This window comes from Quercus lobata, chromosome 6 (genome assembly GCF_001633185.2).
Source record: "Quercus lobata isolate SW786 chromosome 6, ValleyOak3.0 Primary Assembly, whole genome shotgun sequence".
NCBI classification, from domain to species: domain Eukaryota; kingdom Viridiplantae; phylum Streptophyta; class Magnoliopsida; order Fagales; family Fagaceae; genus Quercus; species Quercus lobata.
In genome coordinates, this window is record NC_044909.1 from 41425782 (window position 1) to 41451107 (window position 25326).

Below are 25326 nucleotides of genomic sequence, written 5' to 3' on the forward strand. Positions count from 1 at the left end.
TTTGGGTACTCATAATTTGTGTCATGCTCATAGTGATAAAATTAATATGATCTTCATTCACACAGCTTGAAGTTTTGTAGAAATAACATTAATTACATAAGAATTGAAGAAAAAGGAATGCCAGAGTTGGAGGCCATTATTTACATTTTGTTTTTTGGCCTCCCTTTTACAATTACATTATGATGGACCCACAATAGGTGTGACTGCTTCTGTCAGAGTGATTTAGTAAACTCTCTATTCACATTTTCAATGCATGTTCTTGACAAGAGTTTGTAAGTTTTTCACTCTGCGAGTCTTGTAAATGTCTCAAATATACTAGAATTGTATATATTTGTAGGCCATGTCATTAGTTATAGGCTCTGCATGTTACCCTCTTGTTATGTCAAATTTGGAGAATCAATGAGTACAAATATGGAGTTTGAGCACTTGCTAATTTGATACAAATATGGAGTTTACTTTTCTTTTCAAAAGCTGCCAACTTGCTTACGCAGAGCAGCGGCATCAGGACCAGATGGCCTCATTGCATGCACAACATAAGGAGGAAATTGCCGAAGCACTGGCCGAAGCAAAGCGGGAGTCAGATGCACGGCATGAGCAGCAACTGGCCGAAGCAATGCGCGAATCAGAAACACGGCATCAGCAGCAGCTGGCTGAAACAAAGCAGGAAATGGTCGAAACAAAGAGGAAAATGGATGAAATACTAGCCTTCTTACAAAAGACGCCAAGCAGTTTAGGTTTAAGCAATTTGTCAGGTAATACAAACTTTGCCTTTAATTTAATGAAACTTGTGTGTTTATTGTAATGCATTTTTATGTGCTGCTAACAGAATGTATATAATATATTCAGGATAGCGCTACATCATAGGGAGGACTCTTCGTGTATAACTGTTCGGATATTCGGAATATTGTAATATTGTAACTTTGTGGATATTCAAAATATTGTAAACATGATTGTAATAGTGTCCAATGGATTTTACACTTTTTCCCTCCATTTAGTTGTTGTATTGAACGACATATTCCATAAAAATTGATCAATTTCCTGTATTCTTTAGAGATAGTGATTGTTGACAAGTTTGAGAAAATTTGTGCTTGATATTTTGTTGAAAACTCTTGCTTGAGAAAATTTTTGTTGCATGCAGCAAGCTGTAAAGAATACAGGAAAACTCATCTGCCCAGAAAAAGGGGGGAAAAAAAAAAATCTATAGCCACGTTTTAAAAACGCGGCTATAGACAAATTCTTAATAGGAATTCGGAGGTCTTAGGCCGCATTTAAAACGCGGCCTAACGCTGCTCCCTTAGGCCACGTTTTAAACGCAGCCCAAGGTTGGATCTTAGGCCGCGTTTAAGACGCGGCTTAATGGGCTGTCAGAGGCCCTCACCATGTAGGGTATGGCCACACTTCCTAAACGCGGCCTAAGGACCTGAGCTGGGGCCTCTGTTAAAAAGTGTGGCCATAGGACCATCAGTTCTATAGTCACAGGTTTTAGGCCACATTCTTAACCGTGGCCTAAAAAAACGTGGCTATAAGCTATAGCCACGTTTTTTTGGCATATAGCCGCGTTTTTAAAACGCGGCCCAAGGTCCTTTTTTTTGTAGTGGTGTAAACCACACAAATCCAATAATAATATTCAAAAATACGAAAGCTTATCCACATTTCCATATTTAAATTACCACGTATCATCTTCACACTTTTTATATAGAATATAGAAGTAGAAAAGAAAATATTTTTCATAATGAAGTTATATCTCAATAACATCACCAAATGACAAACTTTACCATTATTGGTAAATAATAAAACATAAAAATTTGATTTGACTTGCAAAGAGTCCGTTTGGAAATAGCTTATTTAGTTGAAATTGAAATTTAAATTTTTTTGCTAAAAGTATTATAGATAAAGCTAAAAAGTAGTTAAATAGTACAGTGGGACACATGAATAGTATCAAAAAGTGCAAAAGAGCCAATGAATAGTAATATAAATAAGCTGAATAGTAGCGAAAATAAGTTAAAAAGAAACTGATTTTTTAAGTCAATGCCAACACAACCAAAATACAACAGAAGACAGAACCATAAAAGAAGATAAAAAACAAAGGCACATAGATCCAAAATGAAGAGCTTAAGCGAGTGTTTATTCAAGGCAAGCAATCTTTCATTCTCGATCTGTTGAAGAAACAAATGAGAGGAGCTCCGGATCATGTTCAAACATGGCCATGTCTTCTTCATTCATGTTTACCCACGTTTCAATTCCATAACCATCTTTGGAACTCATAATGACCACCACATTCTTATAAGGCCTGTTGGGACTACACACCCAAGTGGGCTTCCCCATTCCAAAATCAATTTCATAGATAGGGAAGCTACACCAGCTAGTAAAGTTACAAAAGACCGTCTCACCTGTTGCGAGTTGATTCTTAAAGTTGTTCATAAAATTCAAGTAGTCCACTCCATCTTGTAGTTTCTTCACGTAGTCAACATTGATTTCCCTAATTGCATTCCTAAGCTGGTTCTCCCATAAACAATCGTCTTTCTCAATCTTAACCTCTGATAACGTAACCGTAACAAGATTCCCAAATGAGTTCACTGGAAGGCGTGGAGCCATTCTCTCGCGCAGGTTCACAGCATGAAGTGCTGTGAATAGCTTTGCTTTGTTTCCAGGTTTTGATTGAGCTATTGCAATGAAATGCCTGCAAATGAATGCTGAAATGGCCTCCACACGTGACGGGCCCTTGTCTTCTGGTCCAAATGCAAGAGAGGCTTCTTTTCTTAGGGCGTCTATGCTTGATTTGTCGAACACAAATCTTTTGGTCACAATCTTTTCTTTTGCAATTGTAGTACTCAGAGTGAACCCAGATATATCTCTTGGAGGAAAATGGGTGGCTGCATCAAAACTGGGGCTCATGATTTCACTAGCTCCTCGAGACATACCAGCCCATGCAGTAATGAAGTTGACCGCTGATGCTCCATCAGCAACCTTATGTGAGAAACAAAAGGAAATCGCTACTCCACCACAGTCAAAAATATTATATTGGACAGCCAGGAGAACTTCTTTTCCAAATTGATCGCTACAACTACGATAGGGCTCAAATGGTAGCAATTGGATCAAAGCTTGCCCGTTGTCTTTCTCTACCACTTGTGATAGCATGCATGGGACACGGGCCTGAACATAGTCTACACCCTCATCGTTACAGTTGATAGAGAAATCTTCATTAATAAGTGTTCCGGCCAATGGATAGAAGCGAGTAAGGGTTTCAGCTAAAGACTCTTTTAGCGAACCAGTTCTTTCGTAGTGATCAACATCCACATATTGCTTACACTGATAAAAGAAAATGATAGGGATATAAGTGGGAGGTGCAATTTGGTCTAAGAAGGAAAGCTTGAAGTTCCTAAGGTGATGGGGGGTTGGAGATGATGGCTTAATAATCTCTTTCGAGATTATCTCAACATTCATCAACATCTTTATTAAATTTCACTCTCTCTCACTCAGAATAATTACTAATCAATCTCTAAATTGAAATGGAGAGCAATCTTATTGAAACGAATGAAAGTGAATGAATGAATTACAATTTAGATACTCTTTCTTATATACGAGTAACAGAGCATGACCAAATTAAGAAAAGGAAAATAATTGAATTCTATACGCACAGTAATAACTAACTCCTTAATTCCTGGTTAGCTCTATAATCTGCGGTATACTTAACTGTTTCTAACTCTCTGTCTTATATATTTGAAATTCAACATAAAAGTGACCATATTTTTTAGGCAATGTTTTAGTGGGAGTTGAAGTTGTATTTTTACTAGATTTTCCTTAATTTAGTTGTCTCAACTTAAAGGTAATGGTGTAGGGGCATCTTTAAACCAAAAAAATGAGGATCCCAAATAGGAGAAGCCCCTTAAATAGTAGTACTAGCAAAAAACACCTGTGTTTTTATTTTATATATATAATTTTTATTTTGATAATCTAATTTATAAGTAGATAAAATAATTTGAAAATTAACTGGAAGAGTAATCTTATTTTTTAGGCAATGTTTTAGTGGAAGTTAAAATTGCATTTTTATCTAATTGTCCTTTAGTTTTGTCTCAACTTAAACATAGAGGTGTAGAGGCATTTTTGAACTAAAAGAATGAAGAATCCAAACAGAAAAAACCCCTTAAATAATAATTTTTACCTGATTGTCTTTTAGTTTTGTCTCAACTTAAACATAGAGGTGTAGAGACATTTTTTAACTAAAAAAATGAAGAATTCAAACAAAGAAAACCCCTTAAATAATAATATTGAAGATATAGAAGATAAATAAAGGAAAATAACTTAATTCTATGCAGTAATAACTAACTCCTTAATTTTCACTTAGCTCCATAATATGTGGTATATATATGCTTAACATGTGTTCCTAACTACCCCTTTTCCTATCCCTTGTGTGTGTGTGTTTATTTCTAAAAAAAAAAAAAAGGTAATTGTCTCACATTACTTAAGAGAGTGTGTTGTCTATAGTATAATTTGCCTCATCCTCCCTTAGAAGTTACCATGATTTTTGAGTGGAGTTGTAATGTGTCTTTGTGTTAGAATCCATTTCTCTCTCCCTTGTGTGTGTGTTTGTTTCTTAAAAAAAAATTAAAAATTAAAAAAAAAAAATATTTGTTCCTAACTGATTTAAGTTCATCCAAGAAGTTGGCTTTTATAAACAAAACTGCAGTGTTTCTTCTCAGCTTCTTATCACGTGCTTCACTTAATGGTTTCTTATTAGAGCGACAACGTTGCAATGCCCTGCTTCCTTTCATTAAGCAAAACGTCGTTGTGTGTGATGTTTTTTTTCTTCTGTTTTACAGTCTTGCTATATATATAGGTATTGTTAAATTACCAATTGTCCCAAAAGCTTAAACCGTTAGGAAATGATAATTAAAATAAGTGGGGGCCCAACAAGTGGGAATTTAACATTTTAAATGGGAGGTAGAGTAAAGCCAGGAATCGAACTGAAGATCTCCTGCTCTGATACCATGTTAAATTACCGATTGTCCCAAAAATTTAAGCTGTTAGAAAATGGTAAATTTAATCACTTAACTATAAGTCTAACAAGTATCAACCAACGTATAGGGAAATGTTTATAAAGGAGAAAGGACTCTAGTAGGTATTGTATCACAATGCTTTTCTGTTTGCGGAGATGTATAGAAACTGTAATTTGTAGACCAATTATTATATATATGATCATGGTGTAAGGTACTGTGCGAACATTAGACATTGAATGTCCGCGCAAATTGTTTTTAAGACGTTTGAAAGATTGTTTTTTAATGGAAGAAAAGGATGAATACATTTCAAACATAGGGACATGCATCTTTTGTATGCGAGAATAAATTATAATATAATGATTATTGACGAGTAATACCCATTTGATTGTCTTGTTGATTTTTCAATATTACAGAGAATAACCGGGTTAACGGGTACTCTTAGGACATTTGATAATAGACAATTTAAAAAAAAAAAATGTTTTAATACCACTTTTATTAAAAATATAAAAAAATTGTAAAAATAAATCCGTTATTTTTATCTTTTCCCATAAAAAATTTTAATATTTCCTAAATCAATACTCTTAGGATATCCATTAATTTTTCCATTCTCTAAAATGTGTTGTAATAAACTTTCACATATGCATGTTTGTGTGTGTATGCAAGCTTACACATATTTGGAGTAATTAGCATGCTATTGCTCGAATTGTCTTTGTCACATTACACCAAGTTTGGATTTTGTTAGATGAAAAAGAAGAAAGCTAAAAGGTGAAAAAATTCTTTTTCATCCCTTCATTTTGGGTCAATTCCCATTTTAATTACCACTTTTTTAGAACTTCTATTTTGGTCCCTACATTTTTGAAGTTGTTTTCAATTTAATCCCTAAATCCCTACTATAATTGTAAAGATTATCTTTGCATTTTATAATTGTAAATTTTTCATACCCTAAATCCCTACTATTCAAATAAACAAATTAATACTAGTTTATTTAAATGAATGAATATTAAGAATTTTGTTTTTATTGTGATATTGTCTTATTAAACACTTGAATAATATCATTTGGTTCTTGCTAAAAATTAGTTTGATTTGATGGGATAAATTTAATTTTAATTTCAAATATATTTATATTAATGAAACTGGTTTTATTATAAAAAATTGTAAAAATAGTTATGGGACAAATTAACATGAAGCAGAAATTTTCTCTATCATATGGGGCAAGATGAGGATGGGGCAATTGCAAAAATTGCTAATCTTAATTGCAAAAAAAAAAAAAAAAAACACAACCACCAACCGTAGCTGATCTTAACCACAAACACCTAACCACCATCATTGCATGCACACACACACCAAAAAAAAAAGAAAAAACCAAACAAACAAACAAATCATCATCAGTCACTAATCTCAATCGTAAACACCCATAGCAAACTCAAAGTTGATCACAACCCCACCACTATAAACAATGCCGATCTCAACCACAAAAAAAAAAAAAAAATAATAATAATAATAAAATAAAAAGCCACAACTAGAGAAGAGAGGAGAGGGATTGATGACATGGCTGTGAGAGAGTGAGAGACAGAGAGAAGAGAGGGTGAGAGAGGCATAGAGAAGAGAGAGTGAGAGGGGAGAGAAATATGAAATAAGAGAGAAAATAGAATAAAAAAACAAAGTAGCATTGCTAGTAGTAGTACACTGTGGCAATTTTTTTTTTCATTATTTGGTATCTAAAATATACAATAGAGGTCATTTTTTGGTGTTTGGTTTTTTAAAATGCTAAAATTTAGGGCTCATTTGGTAGAGGAATTTGAGTAATGTTGTTTGTAATTTTTTGAAATACGTGTGGGTGAAAATATGTGTAATATTGTCTAAAAACTGAAAATATGTTGTTTAGCTACTCTACCAAACAGGGCCTAATATCTCTCACTCTCTCTATATATAACATTTTCCATACGGACTTGGTTTAGTAGAATATAGAAGAAAAAGTAAATTCACTGTACAATTTGTAAGATTTCAAGAAAACTTTATGTGTCTCACATTTAAGTGATAAATGAAAATTCATGTCTTAAAGATTTTATTTGTGAAAGATGTTATGGTGAATAACAATTTTTAAGTAACTCTCATTTGGTATAACTCCTTTGGTTAATAAACACCTTGAAGTTACTAGTTTTAAACTCCTTGATGGAAGGAGGGTTATGAAACAAATCTTAATTTAAAAGGGTTGATAGTCTAGCCTCTATATGTAGCCTGTCTCCATCAAAGGAAATATGTCAAGTAAAAGTCATAGACTAGAAGACACCTTTTATAAACACTATTATCATATAGTGAGTCTTCTTTTTCTCTAAACACTTAAATAACTATGGCTGAAGGTATGTTTATGTTGTTTTGTTTCCGCTGCACTCTGAATTTTGTCTTACATTTGGTATCAGAGCCATCTTCCATGCTATGTTGTTTAGTGATCTTAGTTTAAGAAATTTCTATTATTTCCAATCATAGTATATTTGTACCATCTACGGTAAAAGTTTATATGCACTAATTTAAGTTGTCTTGAATGCAAATATAGAGCATGTGTACTCTAAATCCTAGAGAACAAGTTTTGTTTTGCATCTTTATTGGTATATGTGTAACGAATTACCATTGAGGTTTGAGATTGGAAGTATTAATTTGGAATCCACGTGATTATTATCTATATAGAACTAGACATGTTCAATGGTAGTTACGTTGTATGTATTTGTTTTTCATTACATGTGCGACTCAAGGATTTTGTTTTCTCTAATCTTAAATTGTCCACATATAGTATTTTACAATATGCTAATGTGGACTACTGGGTAATTTGACTAAAATACATGCCAAGGCACTTAAAGTGTTCATAAATTTGATTTTGATTTTGATTTTGATTTTGATATTCATATTCATCAAGTGCTCATCCAAGTATTTATGTTTGTTTCCTAGATAGAAAATCTTAATTATTTGGAAAATAATTTGTAACAGTTTGGTGGCTCATATGACAAACATGCTCAATAATTTGTACAATTTTCAATTGTAAATTGCTTTAAAGACAATTTTTTGTGGATCAATATATTTGGCATGATAATACAAATGATCCTTATATTTTGGAAACCGTAACTTTTTACAATAAATTATGGGGATAAATGTGTTGCATCTAAGTTTGCAATTATTTCATAAAGTTTATTATTACATTTGAGATTTGGATCATTGAAGTGAAGACTGTGTTTAATTAAGTGCATTTTAGGTTTCTTTGCACTTATCATGTTGTGAAATATTATTTCATGTCATCTTGGAGTGCATACTGACATGATCAATATTAGGATTGATTGATCTTTATGATGCTATTTGAAGTAGTGAATATCAAAATGACTTAGGAGTAGCCATAGCATCTTAAGCCATGATGATAATCACATCAAGAAATTTTTACAAGACTTCGTTAGGATAAAGGCATCTAAGTGGCAATTAATTCATGAAGATAATGACTTGGCCCCATAGGGAGGTTATTATTTTTATGATTTAATTGGAATAAAATGGTGAATGTAGCATTAAGATGAGATTTTTCCAAGGCCCATAGGTATGGAAAATCTGATTCTTAGTGTTTATATTTACTAGTTTTATGAATAAAGTTTTATAGTGAATCCATGCATGATGCGCCTCTACCCATAGGAAGGTCGGATTTACTACTAAATTGACATTGGTTAATTTGGAATTAAAGTTTAAGTTTCATAGCATTAAAGTTTATTTTATTTTGGTTTGTGGATCTATGTTTTGGTACTCATGTGGATGAATCACCAATCTTATTGAATAAAATATGTCAAATGAGAAACTAAGTACGAGGGTAGGAGTGATTTGATTGCTTGAGAGTAAGAACTTGGAAATTTATTCCTATAAGGTTAAAGGTTTTGTGAAAGCTATTAATGTTAGTTTACAAGATCCATTAGGTTTGGCTCCCAATGAAAGTTTTATATTGCAAAAGTTAGGCATATAGGTATCCCACTAATGGTATATAAAGGTTCACTAACTTTGTTGCACCATTTGGTTTTACTAGGCGCGTTGTTAATCGATGTATATATCTTAAGATTAGTGGGAGTAAATGCATTGTTTTTACGCCTAAATATGAATGACACACTACTTGGAAGTTGTGATTTGATTATGTCATGTATGATATCCTAGAAGCTATGAAGCTATAAGACAGGCATTATGGATAGGTCTTAAGGTTGTCAATTTTATGATAAGACCTTTAAAGATTTTTCAAAGATAACTCGGCTATAATTTTCTTCTCTAAGGACAATGATTGTGAAAGCCGAAATAAATTTATTGAAATAAAGTAACTCAATCTAAGAGAGAATTTTAAGAAACTGAAAGTGTCCATTAAGTTAAAATTATTGAACTAATATATATTAATTCCATAACTAAAGGTTTGCCGACAAAGTAGTATAAAAGTCTTTTGGACATATGGAACTTTTTAGCTCATTTGGTGTTTAATTTCTCTCTAATTATTCTACGTCTTGGGCACATATTTGGTTATTTTTGGAGAATAAAATATATGATTTTTATTTGTTGCACATAAAGTATATGTATTAAGTTAGATATATCTGTGGGGATATATAAAGATGATATATTCGTGGGGATGTATAAAAGAGGACCCAAATGGCTAATAGTAGTCCATTTATAAATAATTAATGGCTCATAAAATACTCATATAAGGATTACTATACATTATAATACATGGAACGAAATACTCATTATAATTAAGGGTATTACAGCCATGATTCGTGTATTGGATTCTTTATTTGAGAGGGAGCATTTCACAACTAGTTGACGTGAGTAATATCATGGCCATGTTAAAGTTAATATCATTTATCAAAGTAATTTAAATGTCAAGTGGGCCAAGTGGGAGAATATAAGATTTCAAGAAAACTTTATGTGGCTCACATTTAAGTGATAAATGAAAATTCATATTTTAAAGATTTTATTTGTGAAAGACATTATGGTGAATAACAATTTCTAAGTAACTCTCATTTGGTATAACTCCTTTGGTTAATAAACACCTTGAAGTTACTAGTTTTAAACTCCTTGATAGAAGTAGGGTTATGAAACAAATCTTAATTTAAAAGGGCCCTTAGTTTAGCCTCTATATTTAGATTGTCTCCATTAAAAGGAAATATGTAGAGTAAAAGTCATAGACTAGAAGACACCTTTTATAAACACTATTATCGTATAGTGAGTTTTCTTTTTCTCTAAACACTTAAACAACTATGCCGATATATGTTTATATTCTTTTGTTTCCGCTCCACTCTGAATTTTGTCTTACACAATTCACAAACTCGCCCAATCGAAAGTCACAAAACCCAATTGGTCATTTCACAAACTGTGACTTCCTGTGACAGAGCCACTGAACTCATTCCGTATGGAACGAATTAGCCAAAGTGATTTCCATGGAGCTCTAAACCCCTGAACTCAGTCCGAATATCTTCGAACCAAATAGCCAATCGCATCTCAGCTTGAACCTTTAACATCTGAATCAGCCCATTCAGAAAGCCAGTCCATTCAGTGTCAGGAACTATAATCCAAATGGAATTGTCAACGAGCTTCAGAGTATTTGGCGACCTTTCAAATTCAAAAACCTGAAAAAAAATAAATAAATAAAAGAAGAAAAGAAGAAGAAGAAGAAAGAATCAATAAATGCCACAAATTATTTTATATATTTATATATATATATATTTAAAATACCTTGTGTTTGATCCTTCGTTTGAAGGAACCAACCAAGTTAGGAGAGTTTCAGGACTCAGATTCTGCATCGTAGAAAGCTTGAGTAAGCGCGGCCGGTGGAAAGTGTTTTTTTTTTTAATCTTTAGCCAATGCCCTCCACTATCATCCCTTAGAAGATCCAAAAAGTACCTTGCATCCTCTGAGACTGACTGAAAGTTGTATGAGCTGAGTTTCTGGGAAAACCTTTCGGATGGAGGTGGAATGTCCTTGTAGACAAATACAGTACATTATAACGACAATTTATGTAGTCAGATTAATTTTTTTAGTAAAATAAAAATCAAACAAAAATAAATAAAAAGGTTAAATCTATAATAATATTAAGTATCTGTTTGGCTAGCTTTTTTTTTGTCAACTTATTTTATTATTCAACTTATTTTTGCTACTATTAATTTTCACTGCACTTTTTGATACTATTCATGAATCCCATTGTACTATTTCAATTAATATTTACCTTTATCTATAATATTTTCATCAAAAAAATTTCAATTTCAATAAAATAAACGGATCTCAAACAAATCCTAAGTCACATTTCACCATTAAAAAAAAAAACATAACAGAAACTAGTATTTCAGGACCAACACCAGTGGACTCATCGCAAAAATCAACAATACTCATTGCCAAAATCAACCTACAATATAGGCTCATGGACTCGAGAAGGTAAGCCCGTCTCACCCAGAATTTTCTCCATGGACTCAGATAGGCACGTGGACTCATCACCAAAATCAACGAACAATATGGGCTCTTGGACTTATCTTCAAAATCAACCAACACTAACATGTCCCAAGAAACAAAGGGGCTGTTTGGTAGTGTAACTAGAATAACAGTTTTTAGTATTTAAACAACATTATATATATTTTCACATATTTTTTCACTCACATGTATTTTTAAAAAATACAAATAACGTTACTAGAACAATATTATCAAACACCCCCTAAGGGGCCGTTTGGTAACGTTATTCTAATAACAACGTTGTATTTTTTGGAAATACGTGTGGATGAAAAAATGTATAAAAATACATGTAATATTATTTAAAAACTGAAAAGTGTTACTTAAATTGCCATACCACACGGTCCTTTAGTATTTAGCACACTCAAACCAGTGCTTTGGAGTAAATAACAATGGGCCAATTAGTTTCTACATGCTATAGTGGTACAAGTGGCATTATTAAAATGGTTTAGTTGGTGTGTTGTTTAGTTGGTGTGTTGTCTTGTTATAAGATGGCTATGGTGAATAATGATTTCTGTTCAATTTGTATCGTTCGACTTGTTTACCTTTTGTACTATCATGATTTTACAAATGTCCCGACATTCATGTTTATTTACAAAAAAAAAAAAAAAAAAACCCGAATTGTTTTAGTTTTTTAATAACTAATCTAATTAGTTTATTGAAAGTTTTTTTAAACCTCCCCTTTAAAATTATTAATTTATATCATATTATATATATTAACAATAATCTTAAAATAGTGCATCAAAATAAGTCAGTATGGAAATATTCTGTCCCATAAGAGCATTCTCATCAATACCCTCAAATGTTATAAATGCTACATTTTAGCATCAAAAGATCAAAAAGAATATTCCATCAAAACTCTTAAATCCTATTCATTTTGCAATCCAGCTATAGTGGGCTGTTATCTGCTAGAAATAGCAGCCCACTGTAACAAGATTGTAAAAAAAAAAAAAATTATTTGTTTAATAAAGAGAGAGATAGAGGAGACAGAGGAGAGAGAAAGAGAAAAAATAAAAAATGAATAAAAAATAATAAATAAAGAATCTTTAAATGGAGTGTTAAAAAAATAGAAGTTTTGATGTAAAAGATATTGTAAAATGATGTGTTATATATTATAAAATTAGGTTTTGAGATGATAAATGCTAAATTTTTTTAGAAGTGTTGATGAGAATGTTTTAAAGAAACGGACAACAAAATGGTATTCAAAACCTTTTTGTACATAAAATTAAAAAAAAAAAAAAAGTTTTTTTTTTTAGATTTTATTTTTGATGCAAACAGCATCCTATAATCACTCTACAAAACGCACCGTTTCGGCATGCATGCAATCGACAAATTAGACATATAGATAGATAGACATGGGACAGCGCGGTGAGTAGAAAGGAATAATAAATGGCTGTGAGACTCACACTGCCTGTGATCTTCTTCAGCAGCCACTTCCCGCCAAGTTCCTCAAGGTCAAGGTCTAAAACCTGTTGCTCCTCCTCAGCATCATCATCTCAGATGGAGTTGAACAACGAATTCGGGGTAACAAAATTCAAGGAGTTCCCATACGTGTCGGCCCCACACAGAAACCTGATGGTTGATCTTGTATCAACGGTGGAGAACCGCCTTGGGTCGCAGCTCCTCCCTTGTAGTCTACCGCCGGATGTACAGTACTACCAGAACCAAACTGGGTCCGCCCATGCTTCACTTCACACCAGATCTGGCAACAAGCCTTCCCACTCTCAGGTGTGATTTCATTTTTCCTCACTCCTTTTGATAAACGGCACACAATTTATACCGTTTTTAGTTGTTAATAATTCGTTATCGTTTCAACCGCTAGGTCCTTTAAATGGCACGAAAACTAATATCATTTTTTTTTTTTTCACTGAAAACGAAAACAAGGTTGCTCATCGAAAGATTACAGTTAACTATGAAAACTTACTTGCATTAATGTAAATTGATGCAAAAACATGTTGGAAAAATAGGATTTAGCAAGTGTTTGGTTAGCTAATTTTGAGCCAAATTTAAAGTTGGACCCATCCTTTGAGACCGGTCCAAATTGAAACGTATTCTCCATAGACATGGTGATTTGGCTGTTGCTCATAGGTTGTTTGATGTGTCTGCCTGAGAGATGTAGTTTCTGGCATACAATAGTTGGTGGGTGTTTGAAAGGTGGGAATGTTGGGTGCGATTTTTGAAGTTGTTCAGGGAAAATGGCATAAGAATTTGAATAAGTAGTAGCAACATTACGCAAAATTCTGTTCCCAAAGATTGCTAGCAAGTTACTTTATACAGTAGCCCATGGGTTTGAAATTTTTTGGTGTATGGAGAACTCTTCAAGTTAGATGGTCCAAAGATGTATCACTACAATAATCTTCTAATAAATCAATTACCGCTCGTATAAATTTAATAGTGGTTCATCTTCATGTACTTGTTTAATACGAAGCAGTAGAGCCAGTGGCTCCGGATTTAAGAATCATATGCTGGGACACAAACCCCATAGCTCTGGCGATTAGTGAGTATAGTTAGTAGGGCAGATTGCTCAGGCTCTTGGGAAGAGTTGAACCCATCCATATTGTATATATAGAAATTGAAAACTTGTACCATAAGCTTATACCGGCTCATGCTTGTATGGACATCATTTCTAGTAGTCAAATGACTCAAATCCACCTTTATCTTAACATATAAGTGTAATATAACAGGAGAAATAAAATCAAGGTAATTTTTTTTTTCATGCTCGCTTATGGGAATTAATATCATAATTATGATTGCAACTGTGAGATTAGTCTTGGGGAAATTGGCATCTACTTTACCTTACTAAGGTGATTGTGGGATTTTGTTTTTTTAAGTCTGTGGCTTGGACTTCATTTGCAATTGCAAAATTATTTAGGTTGGGTTGCAGTTGTTAATTTAATAAACAGTGTTTTCTCCGGGATGATGATTCAACAAGCCCAAATTGTTGTAAGCTTGAGCAAACAGCCATTGGATTCAGCCCTTTGTTCTTCAAGGCCTGAATGCTGTTTGCTCGAGCTGTTTGAATCAAGTGTGTTTCTTGTTGGTTAGCCAAAATGAAATGTCTGAATCAAGTGTGTTTCTTGTTAGTTAGCCACAATGTAATGTCTGAACTTCCTTAGAATGGGGGATAGTTTTCTGGTCTTGCCATGCTCAACCTAGTTCTATCCCAGTTATATTTGGGTTCAGTTGTAATGAGTTCATTGAGTTGGTGTATTGGAGCATGGCATCATCTGTTCTCTTCTATGTTCCTTGTAGGGCAACTGTTTCACAATAGTTGTTCACCATCGATCTTTGACAATTGGTGTGAACAACATATATCGTATGTTTTGTATTTAATGCACCTTAATTTTTTCTTTACTTTTGAAAAGGGTGTACCCTTTTTTTGGGGTCTGAATTCTAAACATTATTTTATCAGATTGATTTTATATTAGGTAGCTGGATACACTGCGAGCTACCAACGGGAGGAGCATTGAACATCACAAGCCTTTCAGCCTTTCTGAACCCTTTAACAGATGCACCAAATTTTCTTATTGAACTCATTCAGAGCAGCCCAACATCATTAATCCTTATTCTTGATTTGCCTCCTCGAAAAGACCTTGTCCTCTGTCCAGACTACCTTCACACTTTCTATGAAGAGACCCAGCTGGACACACGTAAGCAGATACTTGAGAAAATTCCTGAGGTTAAACCCTATATCTCTTCATCACTTTACATCCGTTCCTTAGTCTCTCCCACTGCTATTATGGTTCGTATTGAGACAGAGGCAAGTCAGCCAGGACGAGTGGAGGAGGTCATAAAAGATCATGTGGATCCCATTGCAAAGGAAGTGCTGGGAATCTGGTTGGATCAATGTGCTTGTGGGAAGAGAGAAGTGGGAGAGGCAGAGAGAGCTATTTTAGAAAAGAGGGATGGGTTGATTAAGATCAAGACTATTGAGGTTGATCTAGGCTCGAACTTTCCGAGGTTGTTTGGGCCAGAAGTAGCAGACAGAATCTTAGGAGCCATGCGAGATGTTTTCACTGTATGAGAAGCTAATTTGGTTAGTGTATTATGTATGTTTTGAATTTTTGTGTAAATAATATGCCTGTTAACCAAAAAACCAAAGTACATAATGTAATTGTTGAATATACATATGCTCTCCTGTTTTATATTACAACTGAACAAGGTTTCTTGGTTTATTCATTTGTTAGAACTATGTGGTTAAATAATTAAATTTACTATATCCCAACAGTATAAACTTTTGAGACAATCAGTAATTTAATATAGTGATAGGCCCAATAAATGCCATTGTCCAGATGAACCCATCAGACACCATCGTCCACATAGACCCAGCATGGACGATGAAAAAGAAGCCATAAAGAGGGCATTCAATATCCCAGACAATTACAAATCAGCAAGAAGACCGTTGGGATACCCATCAAAGTCCACATTGAATGAGCCCAAAAGCATTACAAAAGAAGCACTTATGCCACCATAAATGGAATACAATGGCTAGAAGAAAAGATATAATATATATATATATATATATATAAATATTTATATGCATTTCAAAAACAAACAAGGTACACACAGAAAAATACTAATCCTTTCGCTACTTATTTTAGCTCTCACAACCAAGCCTTCTCTGCAAATTCCATTCACTGACTTTATCATCGGAGACTTTGTGGCTAACACCACACCGGTGACCACTCAAAGAGGACTTTGTTCTTAACCTTGCAGGTGCGAAGACACGCCAGTGCTGACCTATCTGGATGAACCTGAGTAACTGACAATCTTGACATCATCACATGGTATCAGAGCGATCCCTATGTCCTCCACTTTTAGGACAATCGGTAATTTGATATCATTCGTGACCATTAACTATTATAAAGTATAAACTAGAAAAGTTTCTGTTAATGGAAAAAATTTCAGGTTTTTTGCTGAAGTTTCCTAGTATATATTAGCTCATTTAATCCTTTTATCTCCCAACACTGAAAAATTTATCTTAAATATATTTCAAAGGTTAATTCGAAATAGACAAATAAATACAAATACATATTTTCTCAAAGTTTTATTTTTCGGCCTTCTAGCATCAAATGCAATTTCACTTTGCAAGGACAGTGTCAGGATTATACATATATAGTTGACATTTCGGTGCCCTCGCTATGTTTTTGAATGTTTGGATTTGTGTGTTAGATTTTTGGGCTGATGTGCGTGTGGGTTTATCCTTTATCATTTTACCATTTATATGGAATCGTCGTCAACCATAGGATTTTTATTTTTTAAAGGTGAACACCTATGCCTAATTGTTTTTATTTCCTAGTAAGCTAAGGAAAATTTTGGGGCTCCTAAACTAAACTAAGATCAAAATCACGTCTTGAACTAAAAATTATGTACACTCTGGGCCCAAAGTTTAGTCTGTTTCTAGTTTGACCATTTATGTTTCAAAATTTTCATTTTCATTTTTTATGTTTGATTACATTTTCATATTGATCTAAGTCATCTAACTGTCATCTAACTGTCCATTTTCATTAGTAATATGATTGTTCATAATTGATTTTCTGCCTACAACAACTAAACTATTGCAATAATTCCACAACATAGTATGACTTTGGTACAACTTATTCTAATGAGATTTCTTTTCTTTTCTTTTCTTTTTTTTAGTTGGAATTGAGTAAGCTGTATCTAAGAAAGAATGAGGCTTTGATTAAGTGTAGCTAACAAAATAAGTTTGCTTAGTTTCTAAACTAAGCTGTAATAAACAACATGCATATTAGAATAACTTATTTTAGTGAGAGAAAAATAATTTGAGTTTGACTAAGCTTATATATCTAAGAAACAAATGCTTTAAAAATTGTATATCTAACAAAATATGTTGACGTAATTTATAAAGAAAGCCTTAACAAATTACACGTAATTCTGTATATAGATAAGATATCTAATGTATTAGATCTATGGATTCTCTCTCATAATGTATGAAAGAGGAAGGGTGTATATAGAACCACTAGGCCAGTTAGGCAATAAAAAATTAGAATATATTATTTGTCTCACATAATTACAGCACACAAATTTCAATTTAGACCTCTCTTTTAGTTTATAAAATACACTGTCTATCTATCTTGCATTGTAAAATTTTTAATTAATGTCCAAATATTAGCAATAATTAATGTCCAAATATAGACCTCTCTTCTCAAAAAAAAAAAAAAAAAAGTCCAAATAATAGCCAATAAATGAAATTTATTAAAAAAAAAATCCTCTCTTTAGATGTGCACTTTTTTTGCAACCATTTAGGGTTTGTTTGGATAAGCTATTTTAAAAAGTGCATTTAAAAAAAATAATGTTTTTAAAACATGCGTTTTGAAAACACTATTTATCAAATCACACTTAACCATTTGGTAAAATCATGAAAAAGTGAAGTTTCTATAAACTAAACATTTGGATAAAATTGGTGTAAAATGTATGTGTTAGGTGTAATTTACCAAAATGGACATAACTATGTTGTTAAGGCTCATTTGTCATCTTGTAACTTGTAATAAGGCATATAATAATAGCTTCTTTTTTTTTTTTTTTTTTTAAGGGTAATGACTTGTTATAAAATAAAATAAAAATTTTTCTTAAAAATTAAAAAATTAAAAGAATAAGAAAAATAAAAGAATAGGACACCCACTTTAAAAGAACCTATCTCCTAGGCTCCTACTACAATTTTTGCCCATGTGTATTGTGGGGGCTAGTTAGTGAAGAGGTACTATTAAGGCCGTACGAATTGGGCCTATGGCCCAATCCGAGGACATTAGCTAATCCGAGGATGACCAAATGAGGTAATAATGGGAATGGCATAAAGAGAGAAATAAAAATAGTATGAGATAATTCCAACACACGTCCGAGGAAAAAAGCCATATTGGGAACAAGGATCCAAGGTCAGTAAGAGAGTCATATCACCCAAGACCTTCTTCAAAGTTATATCACAACTAGGAATTGGACGTTGGACAAAGGGTAAATAGAGGGAGGCAACAAATATCTTCAAAGGTTGCTACCTCCACATTAAATGTCTCCCAACTAACTCTCTGGCCGCATTAATGTAGATGTGATACCTGAACTGTGACCAAGCAGCTTTACAGCTACTATTTGATGGTTCTGGGAGGTGTTAGATGGGACAGATAGGAGCTCCTAGAATCCAACCTACACATGTATGGTAGGGATAACACCAAGATTGTAATATATAGCACGAGAAGGTGACCTAGAAAGGGGATCGGGAAAAAATCGTAAAATCTAGGCAATAACATTATGGGGTATGGTAACTATGTTCATCATTAAGACATTATAAAATAAGTTTCTTAGGCTGTGCCGATGAGAGAATTTCTTACATTACTTGTGTTTAATAAACTTAATTTAGCAACTTTATGGTCCATCTTTTAGAGTAGAACTAGTTCTTTTACTCACGTTCTATAAATTCATTGTTTGGGCTTGTTGGGCTTAAACCCAATCCCATACTGGGTCTAATCCAAACACGGTCCTTACATATATCTTCCTCGGGCCTACCCCCACATCACTACTTTTCTACTTGCTTGTCTTCCTTTTCTCATCCCTCCCGCGCCACCCATTAATCTTCTTTAGCTCCAATTTTCATCCTTGCCCATAAGATTCTAGTCAAGCAAAATAGTGAGGACAACTAACCCTTGCAATGGTAATGAAGCAACAAGCTAAGAGAGACAAGGGAACAAAAAGTGAACAACTGGAGGCAGACAGGAGATAGACAGAGGCAACTGGGCAAAAGCGCAGAGGAGATTGATGGTGTCAAGTCAATAAATTTTTCTTAAGTATTTTGGTCATTATGCGATTTTGTGAGGATATTTTAAAGAATTTCACACTTAAAAAAGAACATTGATAGTAAACTCATATTTGCGTTTTACCATTGTTTTTGAAAAAGCTTGAGTTCATTGTGTTTTGAAAACGTGAGTTTTTGGCAATTTGAAAACGTGATTTCTTTATAAACGCAACATCAAACGTTTGACTTCTAGCATTTTCATACAAAAATGCGCGTTTTGATTATCAAAACGATTATCTAAACGAGCTCTTAGTATTACTCTAATTTTAAAATTTTTAGAGCAATAAAATTTTCCAAATGAACATAAGGTGAATGGTCTCTTTCTCTCTCTAAAAACATGAAAATCAAGATTAAAAATTTTGCCAAAAAAATTTATTAACTGAAAATAAAAGGCCAACATAAAAATAGCACACTTTTCTCTCCGTTGGTCCATCTTTGATTCTTGAAGAAATTTTTTTTTCTTACTGCTCTCCATCTTCATACGGTATTCGATTACTCTTTTCAAATCTTCGGTCATCTCATTTATTATTATTATTTTTTTTTTGAAAGATTACTATAGATGAAAAATTGTTAGGTATTCTTAGTATGGAGAAATAGTGCTTCAACATCTCATATATATGTTGGTCCTCATCATGAATTTAATAAATGGATCATACTATAAATATGAGATAAAAGAATATCATACTTTATGCCTCCAGAATACTTAAAAATTACTTACTAAAAATGATAAAAAAACTCAAAAAAATCCTACAAAGAAAAGTAGGTCACGCACGAACACCAAATGACACTGTGGCAATTCAAGTCGCACACGCATCAAATTGTTTAGAAAAAAGAGAGAGGAAGGAATTAAAGAAAAAAAAAATCAAAAGAATAATTGTGTGGTGCATATATATGCGTGTGAGAGTGAGAGTGAGAAAGAGAAAAAGCGTCTCACATCACAATGTCTTGTACGTTTCTTCCACCATGTGCCTATCCACTAGCACCTGCAAATCTTCTGGCCCCAAAAATACCAAGAACAAGACCATCGTTTCCTTGTCGATTATCTATGGAGAAACAGCAGCTAATTAGAGGGTCCAAACTCATGGAATTCCCATACCTAACTGACCCACATAGGGATACCATGGTGGACCTCATCTCAGCCATGGAGAATCGCCTTGGTTCTCATCATCTTCTTCCTTCTTCGGTCCCTCCTGACGTTGAACACTACCAAAATGAGACTGGCACTTCTCAAGGCACTCTTCACATTAGATGCGGCATCGACTCCTCTCCTGTATGTACTGTCTCTTCTAGATCTCCACACATAAATGTTCATGCTTGCTTGCTAAAAAGGATGAGATGGTTTTTTTATTTTTTTTTTATTATTTATTTATAATAAGTTCTCTTTTTTCTTTTACAGAAAAATTATATGTTTATATGCTTATTGATTTCAAAGCCTTAATTAAGATTTTTAAGGCAGAATTTTGTGATAGCTTTTAAGTGTGTTTGAAACTTCTGTTGCGTATAAAATTAAAATTAGTGATGTGGAATGAAATCTTAATAATAATTCCTATATTCTTACTTTTAAGTTTTAACCTTGTACATGTCCACTATATTTTTGTCATGCTTTTTTTTTTTTCTTTCTTAAATTTTAATTTCAACTTAAAGTAAGAATTTATTTTTTAGAGTAGTTCTCCTTTTTCTTGTTTTTGTTGAAAGAAATCAATTTTCATATGTTAGTTGAGGTTGTTAAACTGGAATTATAGAATAGATCTCTCTCACTGGAGGGAGGCAACAAAGTTTTGCTAGTTTGTGAGTTGATTGGAATTAGCAATTATGCCAAAATGATATTTTATTAAGTTAGAAAGAACCATATATTAGCTGTGCAAGGACTCAATTTGTTGCGACCCTAAATTGGTGTATTGGGTTCGAATGTCAAATGCCCAAACAATAAATTTGTAGAGAGTGGGTTAAAAGGCTAGGCCTTGGTTATTGGACAGTAGTTAGTCATGGTGTTCATGATAATCGCACAAGGGTGAACCATACTTGCCCAAGAAGGCTTCTCCTCGACACAGACTGGGAGGCTCTAGTTCTTGGCCTTGGTCCTAGTCCCCTTTTCTGGATTGCCTCCTTCTCCTTTTTATACTAGCTTTTACCCTCCCTTCAACGTCCACGTGTAGGTTCGGCTTTCTAGAGTTGATACTTGTCCTATCAGCCCATACCCAAAGTGGTTGGGGGTGGTTGTAAAAACTGAAAAGCATTACTCTGTCAGGCGCAAAGTACTTAATTGCAGTAATGGTAACCTTTCCCCTGTCCTTTGTCGCTACACTGTTCAGGGGTCCTTTCCCCATCAATGCGAAGATGTTTAGATTTTCCTTGAACCGCTCCTATACCGTACTCGCCCTTTTTTCTAAGAGCGCTTTTGGATGCCGAGGACAAAATCGTCCTCGACTATACCTTTAGGTTATTTGGATTTCCGTTGCATGTCCTCGGCAACGCCTCTTCTCGGCGTGGGCCTTGGGCCCTAATATAAAGTGGATCGGGATCACAAATTCTTTGGCCCCACAAGTTGTCTTTCCAAAGAGGAAAAAATAAAAAGAGGAGGAGGAGGGGGTTTTTAGCTGGTGTTCGAAAGTTGCATATTGTTATTAGAATTGATTTTATTATTAACCTATCACTGATATTATTTTTATAATGCATTAATGATTAGTGCAAATTACAACTTATTTATAGGTGATTTGACAGAAATTTAAGTTGTCTACTTGTGGTTTGAAATTTGACACTTTACTGACTTGAAATTTGATTGAAATTTATATTATCAATTGAAATCTCATGATAAAAGTGTTAGACTGAATTCTTTTTTATTTTATTTGATCTTGTATTTTTATTTTTTTTGGAAGAGTGAGATGTAAAAGTAGAATAAAATTACATATTTAGTCATATTTTTAATAGAGATATGTTACGAAACTTTAACTAAACTAACATCAGTCGACGAGGATGTCAACTTTGCAAGCATGTTCAAGTTTGGCAAGATTGACACATTTCACACATCACTAATAGTATGTGGCAAAAATAAAAAGTATTTTTGTGTGGTAAGTTTGCAAAATTGACACATGTCACACATCACTTGAATTTGACAGAAATAAAAAAGAGTTCATGCACGCAATAACTGATATGTCAATTTATTAATAGTCAAATTAGCGGGAAAATTGACTAAATGTTCTTTATTTTTAAAATGTGTAGCAGAATATATAATATTTTTTTTCAAAATATCTATCAAAATGCCTTTATTTTTAGAAGTTGATTTTACTAAAATTAAGTTTCACGTGGAACTACCATTGTCAAGTTATACTTAAAAATATATATAGAATTCTGTTTTGAGAATATCAAATTTTACATGAAACTTGATTTTGTTAAAATAGAATTTCAAAATAAGGATATATTGCTATATATTTTAAAAATAATGTTATTTAGTCATTTTCTTCCAAATTAAAATGAAATTTAAAAAAAAAGTTATACTATGACTCACAACAACTCAAAAAATATATGTATATATATATATATATATATATAAAGAATTTTACTAACAAATGCCTTAGAGTATATATATTAATAAACTATTTTAAGAAATATTTTATAAAAAAAATGAAAAAGTAATTAAGTTTTTTATATATATTTTCAACTTTTCATAGTTTTTTTTTATTATATAAAAATAGACCATTAATGTATGCGGCATCCGTTATAAAAATATTGAACTTTCTCAAATCAAGAATCCTAGAAGGCGTGGTCCTGCTGAGTACAATGATTAATTTCTCGCTTACACAAGTAGCCCAAATATCTTACTTATGAAATTAGTCAAATATTGCCATATTGGACAACTGGCAGCCATTGATACTTCATTTTTTTTTCGTTAACGCTAATTAAAAATTCTCTTTCCTCTCTAATTTTATACTTCGGCTGCAAAATTAACTATACTTCTCAAGCATGGCTCAAATATTTGTCTTGTTTTATATTAAAAAGAAAACTAAAAATGCCCCAACCATATCTATTCTATTACTATCATGCTGCCAATTTCTATCATTTAGAATTCTTCTGCCAATGAACGAGTGGACAAATTAAAAACCCCTGTGCTTTGCTCGCAAAGAGCCAAGACTTACACATGGTAACAATATTGCTGCCGTAAATACTTGATATGAATGGTATATAATCTATATTGTATGGTCCAGATTGATTTCGTACTAGCAAGTTGGCTTCACTTGGAGCAACCAACCGGTGGTGCCTTGGACATAACCAACATCGCTGGCTACCTCAAGTCATCAACAGACGTGCCCCACTTCCAATTCGAGCTTGTGAAATGCAGCCCCACATTTCTTATACTCTTCCTCGACTTGATTCCTCGCAAAGACACTGTTTTCAGTCCAGACTACCTCAAAACCTATTATGAAGATACCCAACTCGAAAAATTCAGGCAACGACTCGACCAACTCCCTGAGGTTCAACCCTACTTCTCGTCGTCCCTATATTTTCGTCGCGTGGTATCGCCTACTGGAATCGTGGTTAGCATAAAATGTGAGGATGGTGCTGGACCAGAACTTGTGGAAGAAATTATACGTGAACATGTTCGTCCCATATCGAATGACATTATGAGAATTTGGATTGATATGTGTGTTGGTGAGGGTGTGGAGGTAGGGGAAACTGAGAGAGCAGTATTGGAAAAGAGGGATAGCTTGATTAAAAGCAAGGCGATAGAGATGGACTTGAGCTCTAGCATGCCCAAGCAATTTGGACAAGAAGTGGCAGATCGAGTCTTGCGAGTTATAAAAAGTGTCTACAACGTATGATGTACTTTTAACACTTGCTGTCTTATAAATTATTCACTCGATTGAATATGTAAATACTCTATATTTATCTTTGTGTAATGCACCAATTTTCTCATGAAGTGGTCTCCGGGATCAAGAGAGATGTCTCATAAGATCAAAAGATAAATACTTTTTCTTTAAAAATCCATGGTAGCTCATTGCCCCATACAAAAAATCCGATAAGATCATCTTACCAAAGCTTGGGACATGATAAAACCTACTTAGCAAAATAACCTTTGATTATTTTTACCTTAAATATTAAGCAATTAAGCAATTCCTCCTGAATTGAATTAATTAATGACTATTAGCACATTAAATCAAGAAAAATTTACACCACAAGGCCATACTATTCGGACTGTCTAAAAAATTGGGATTCCAATTCCCACCTATTTCGGCAATATCATTTAAATATCCTTTGTCCCTTCTCAAGGTGAGAATGTCACCTTATCTCTTATCACTCTTTGATGTGAGCATACAAATTACGCTAAAATGCAAAATTCATATTCTAAGTTTCAACACAATTAATTTTAGTTCTTTAACTTTATTTTGTTTCATTTTAGTCATTTAAGTTTCAATTTTATTCAATTAAAGTCTATTTGTCAACTTCAATTAATTTCTTTTAAAAAAAATGGAAAAAAATTTTCAATTATTAATTGGATTTTTAAAATTTTTTTTTTTTTATAAAAAAATTGGACAGTTAATCGCAATATTTAACAAAAGTTGTTGAAGATGCCTCAAATGAATAAACCTGAAACTTAAAACACTGAAATGAATGAAATCATAGTTAAAAAATTAAAATGAATTCAAGTGAAACTTTGAAAGTGAGTTTTGCATTTTTGCCTATAAATTACTACTTCCGCAAGTATCATATCAAATTCAAAACATGATTAATTACTTAGTTATAAATTTTGTTTTTATAATTATAAAAATGGTTCGAGAATTGATTCGGTTTTGAAAAGCATGATCATACTACTCGATCAAATTCAAAACCAGTCATTGCTAATAGAAGTCTATTAGAAGTCTATTTACTCATGTGCAAGCCTAACCAAGTCTCCTACTTGTACTAGAAGTCTATTAGTCTAGGGTTTAGTCTACTATATAATATATATATATATATATATACTCATATTATGGCTCATTGTAACACATGTTTTATACTCACTCTTATATAATAAAGATGTAACTCTTAAGGGTT

At 33.0% G+C, this 25326-nt stretch overlaps 3 protein-coding genes across 3 annotated transcripts; 2 read left to right on the forward strand and 1 right to left on the reverse strand.

The window, feature by feature from the left end:
• Positions 1-2145: 2145 nt before the first annotated feature.
• LOC115950297 (stemmadenine O-acetyltransferase-like) lies at positions 2146-3444 on the reverse strand. The gene has a single exon (XM_031067518.1). The coding sequence runs from the start codon at positions 3442-3444 to the stop codon at positions 2146-2148; it is 1299 nt and encodes a 432-aa protein (XP_030923378.1).
• Positions 3445-12848: 9404 nt separating this feature from the next.
• On the forward strand, positions 12849-15648 carry LOC115950924 (red chlorophyll catabolite reductase, chloroplastic-like). The gene is made up of 2 exons (XM_031068200.1): positions 12849-13223; positions 14908-15648. The coding sequence occupies exons 1-2, from the start codon at positions 12885-12887 to the stop codon at positions 15517-15519; spliced, it is 951 nt and encodes a 316-aa protein (XP_030924060.1). The 5' UTR covers positions 12849-12884; the 3' UTR covers positions 15520-15648.
• A 4525-nt stretch (positions 15649-20173) lies between these two features.
• On the forward strand, positions 20174-24211 carry LOC115950885 (red chlorophyll catabolite reductase-like). The gene is made up of 2 exons (XM_031068160.1): positions 20174-20566; positions 23499-24211. Exons 1-2 carry the CDS (start codon positions 20237-20239, stop codon positions 24111-24113), a joined length of 945 nt encoding a protein of 314 aa, XP_030924020.1. The 5' UTR covers positions 20174-20236; the 3' UTR covers positions 24114-24211.
• The last annotated feature ends 1115 nt before the right edge of the window (positions 24212-25326 follow it).

Excerpts from the sequence above, each read along its gene's own strand:
- LOC115950297 (XM_031067518.1), bottom strand. The coding sequence starts at position 3,444 with ATGAATGTTGAGATAATCTCGAAAGAGATTATTAAGCCATCATCTCCA.
- LOC115950924 (XM_031068200.1), top strand. The coding sequence starts at position 12,885 with ATGGCTGTGAGACTCACACTGCCTGTGATCTTCTTCAGCAGCCACTTC. Across the intron at positions 13,224-14,907 it reads ACAAGCCTTCCCACTCTCAG|ATTGATTTTATATTAGGTAG; the intron begins GTGTGATTTCAT and ends TTATTTTATCAG.
- LOC115950885 (XM_031068160.1), top strand. The coding sequence starts at position 20,237 with ATGTCTTGTACGTTTCTTCCACCATGTGCCTATCCACTAGCACCTGCA. Across the intron at positions 20,567-23,498 it reads GCGGCATCGACTCCTCTCCT|ATTGATTTCGTACTAGCAAG; the intron begins GTATGTACTGTC and ends TGTATGGTCCAG.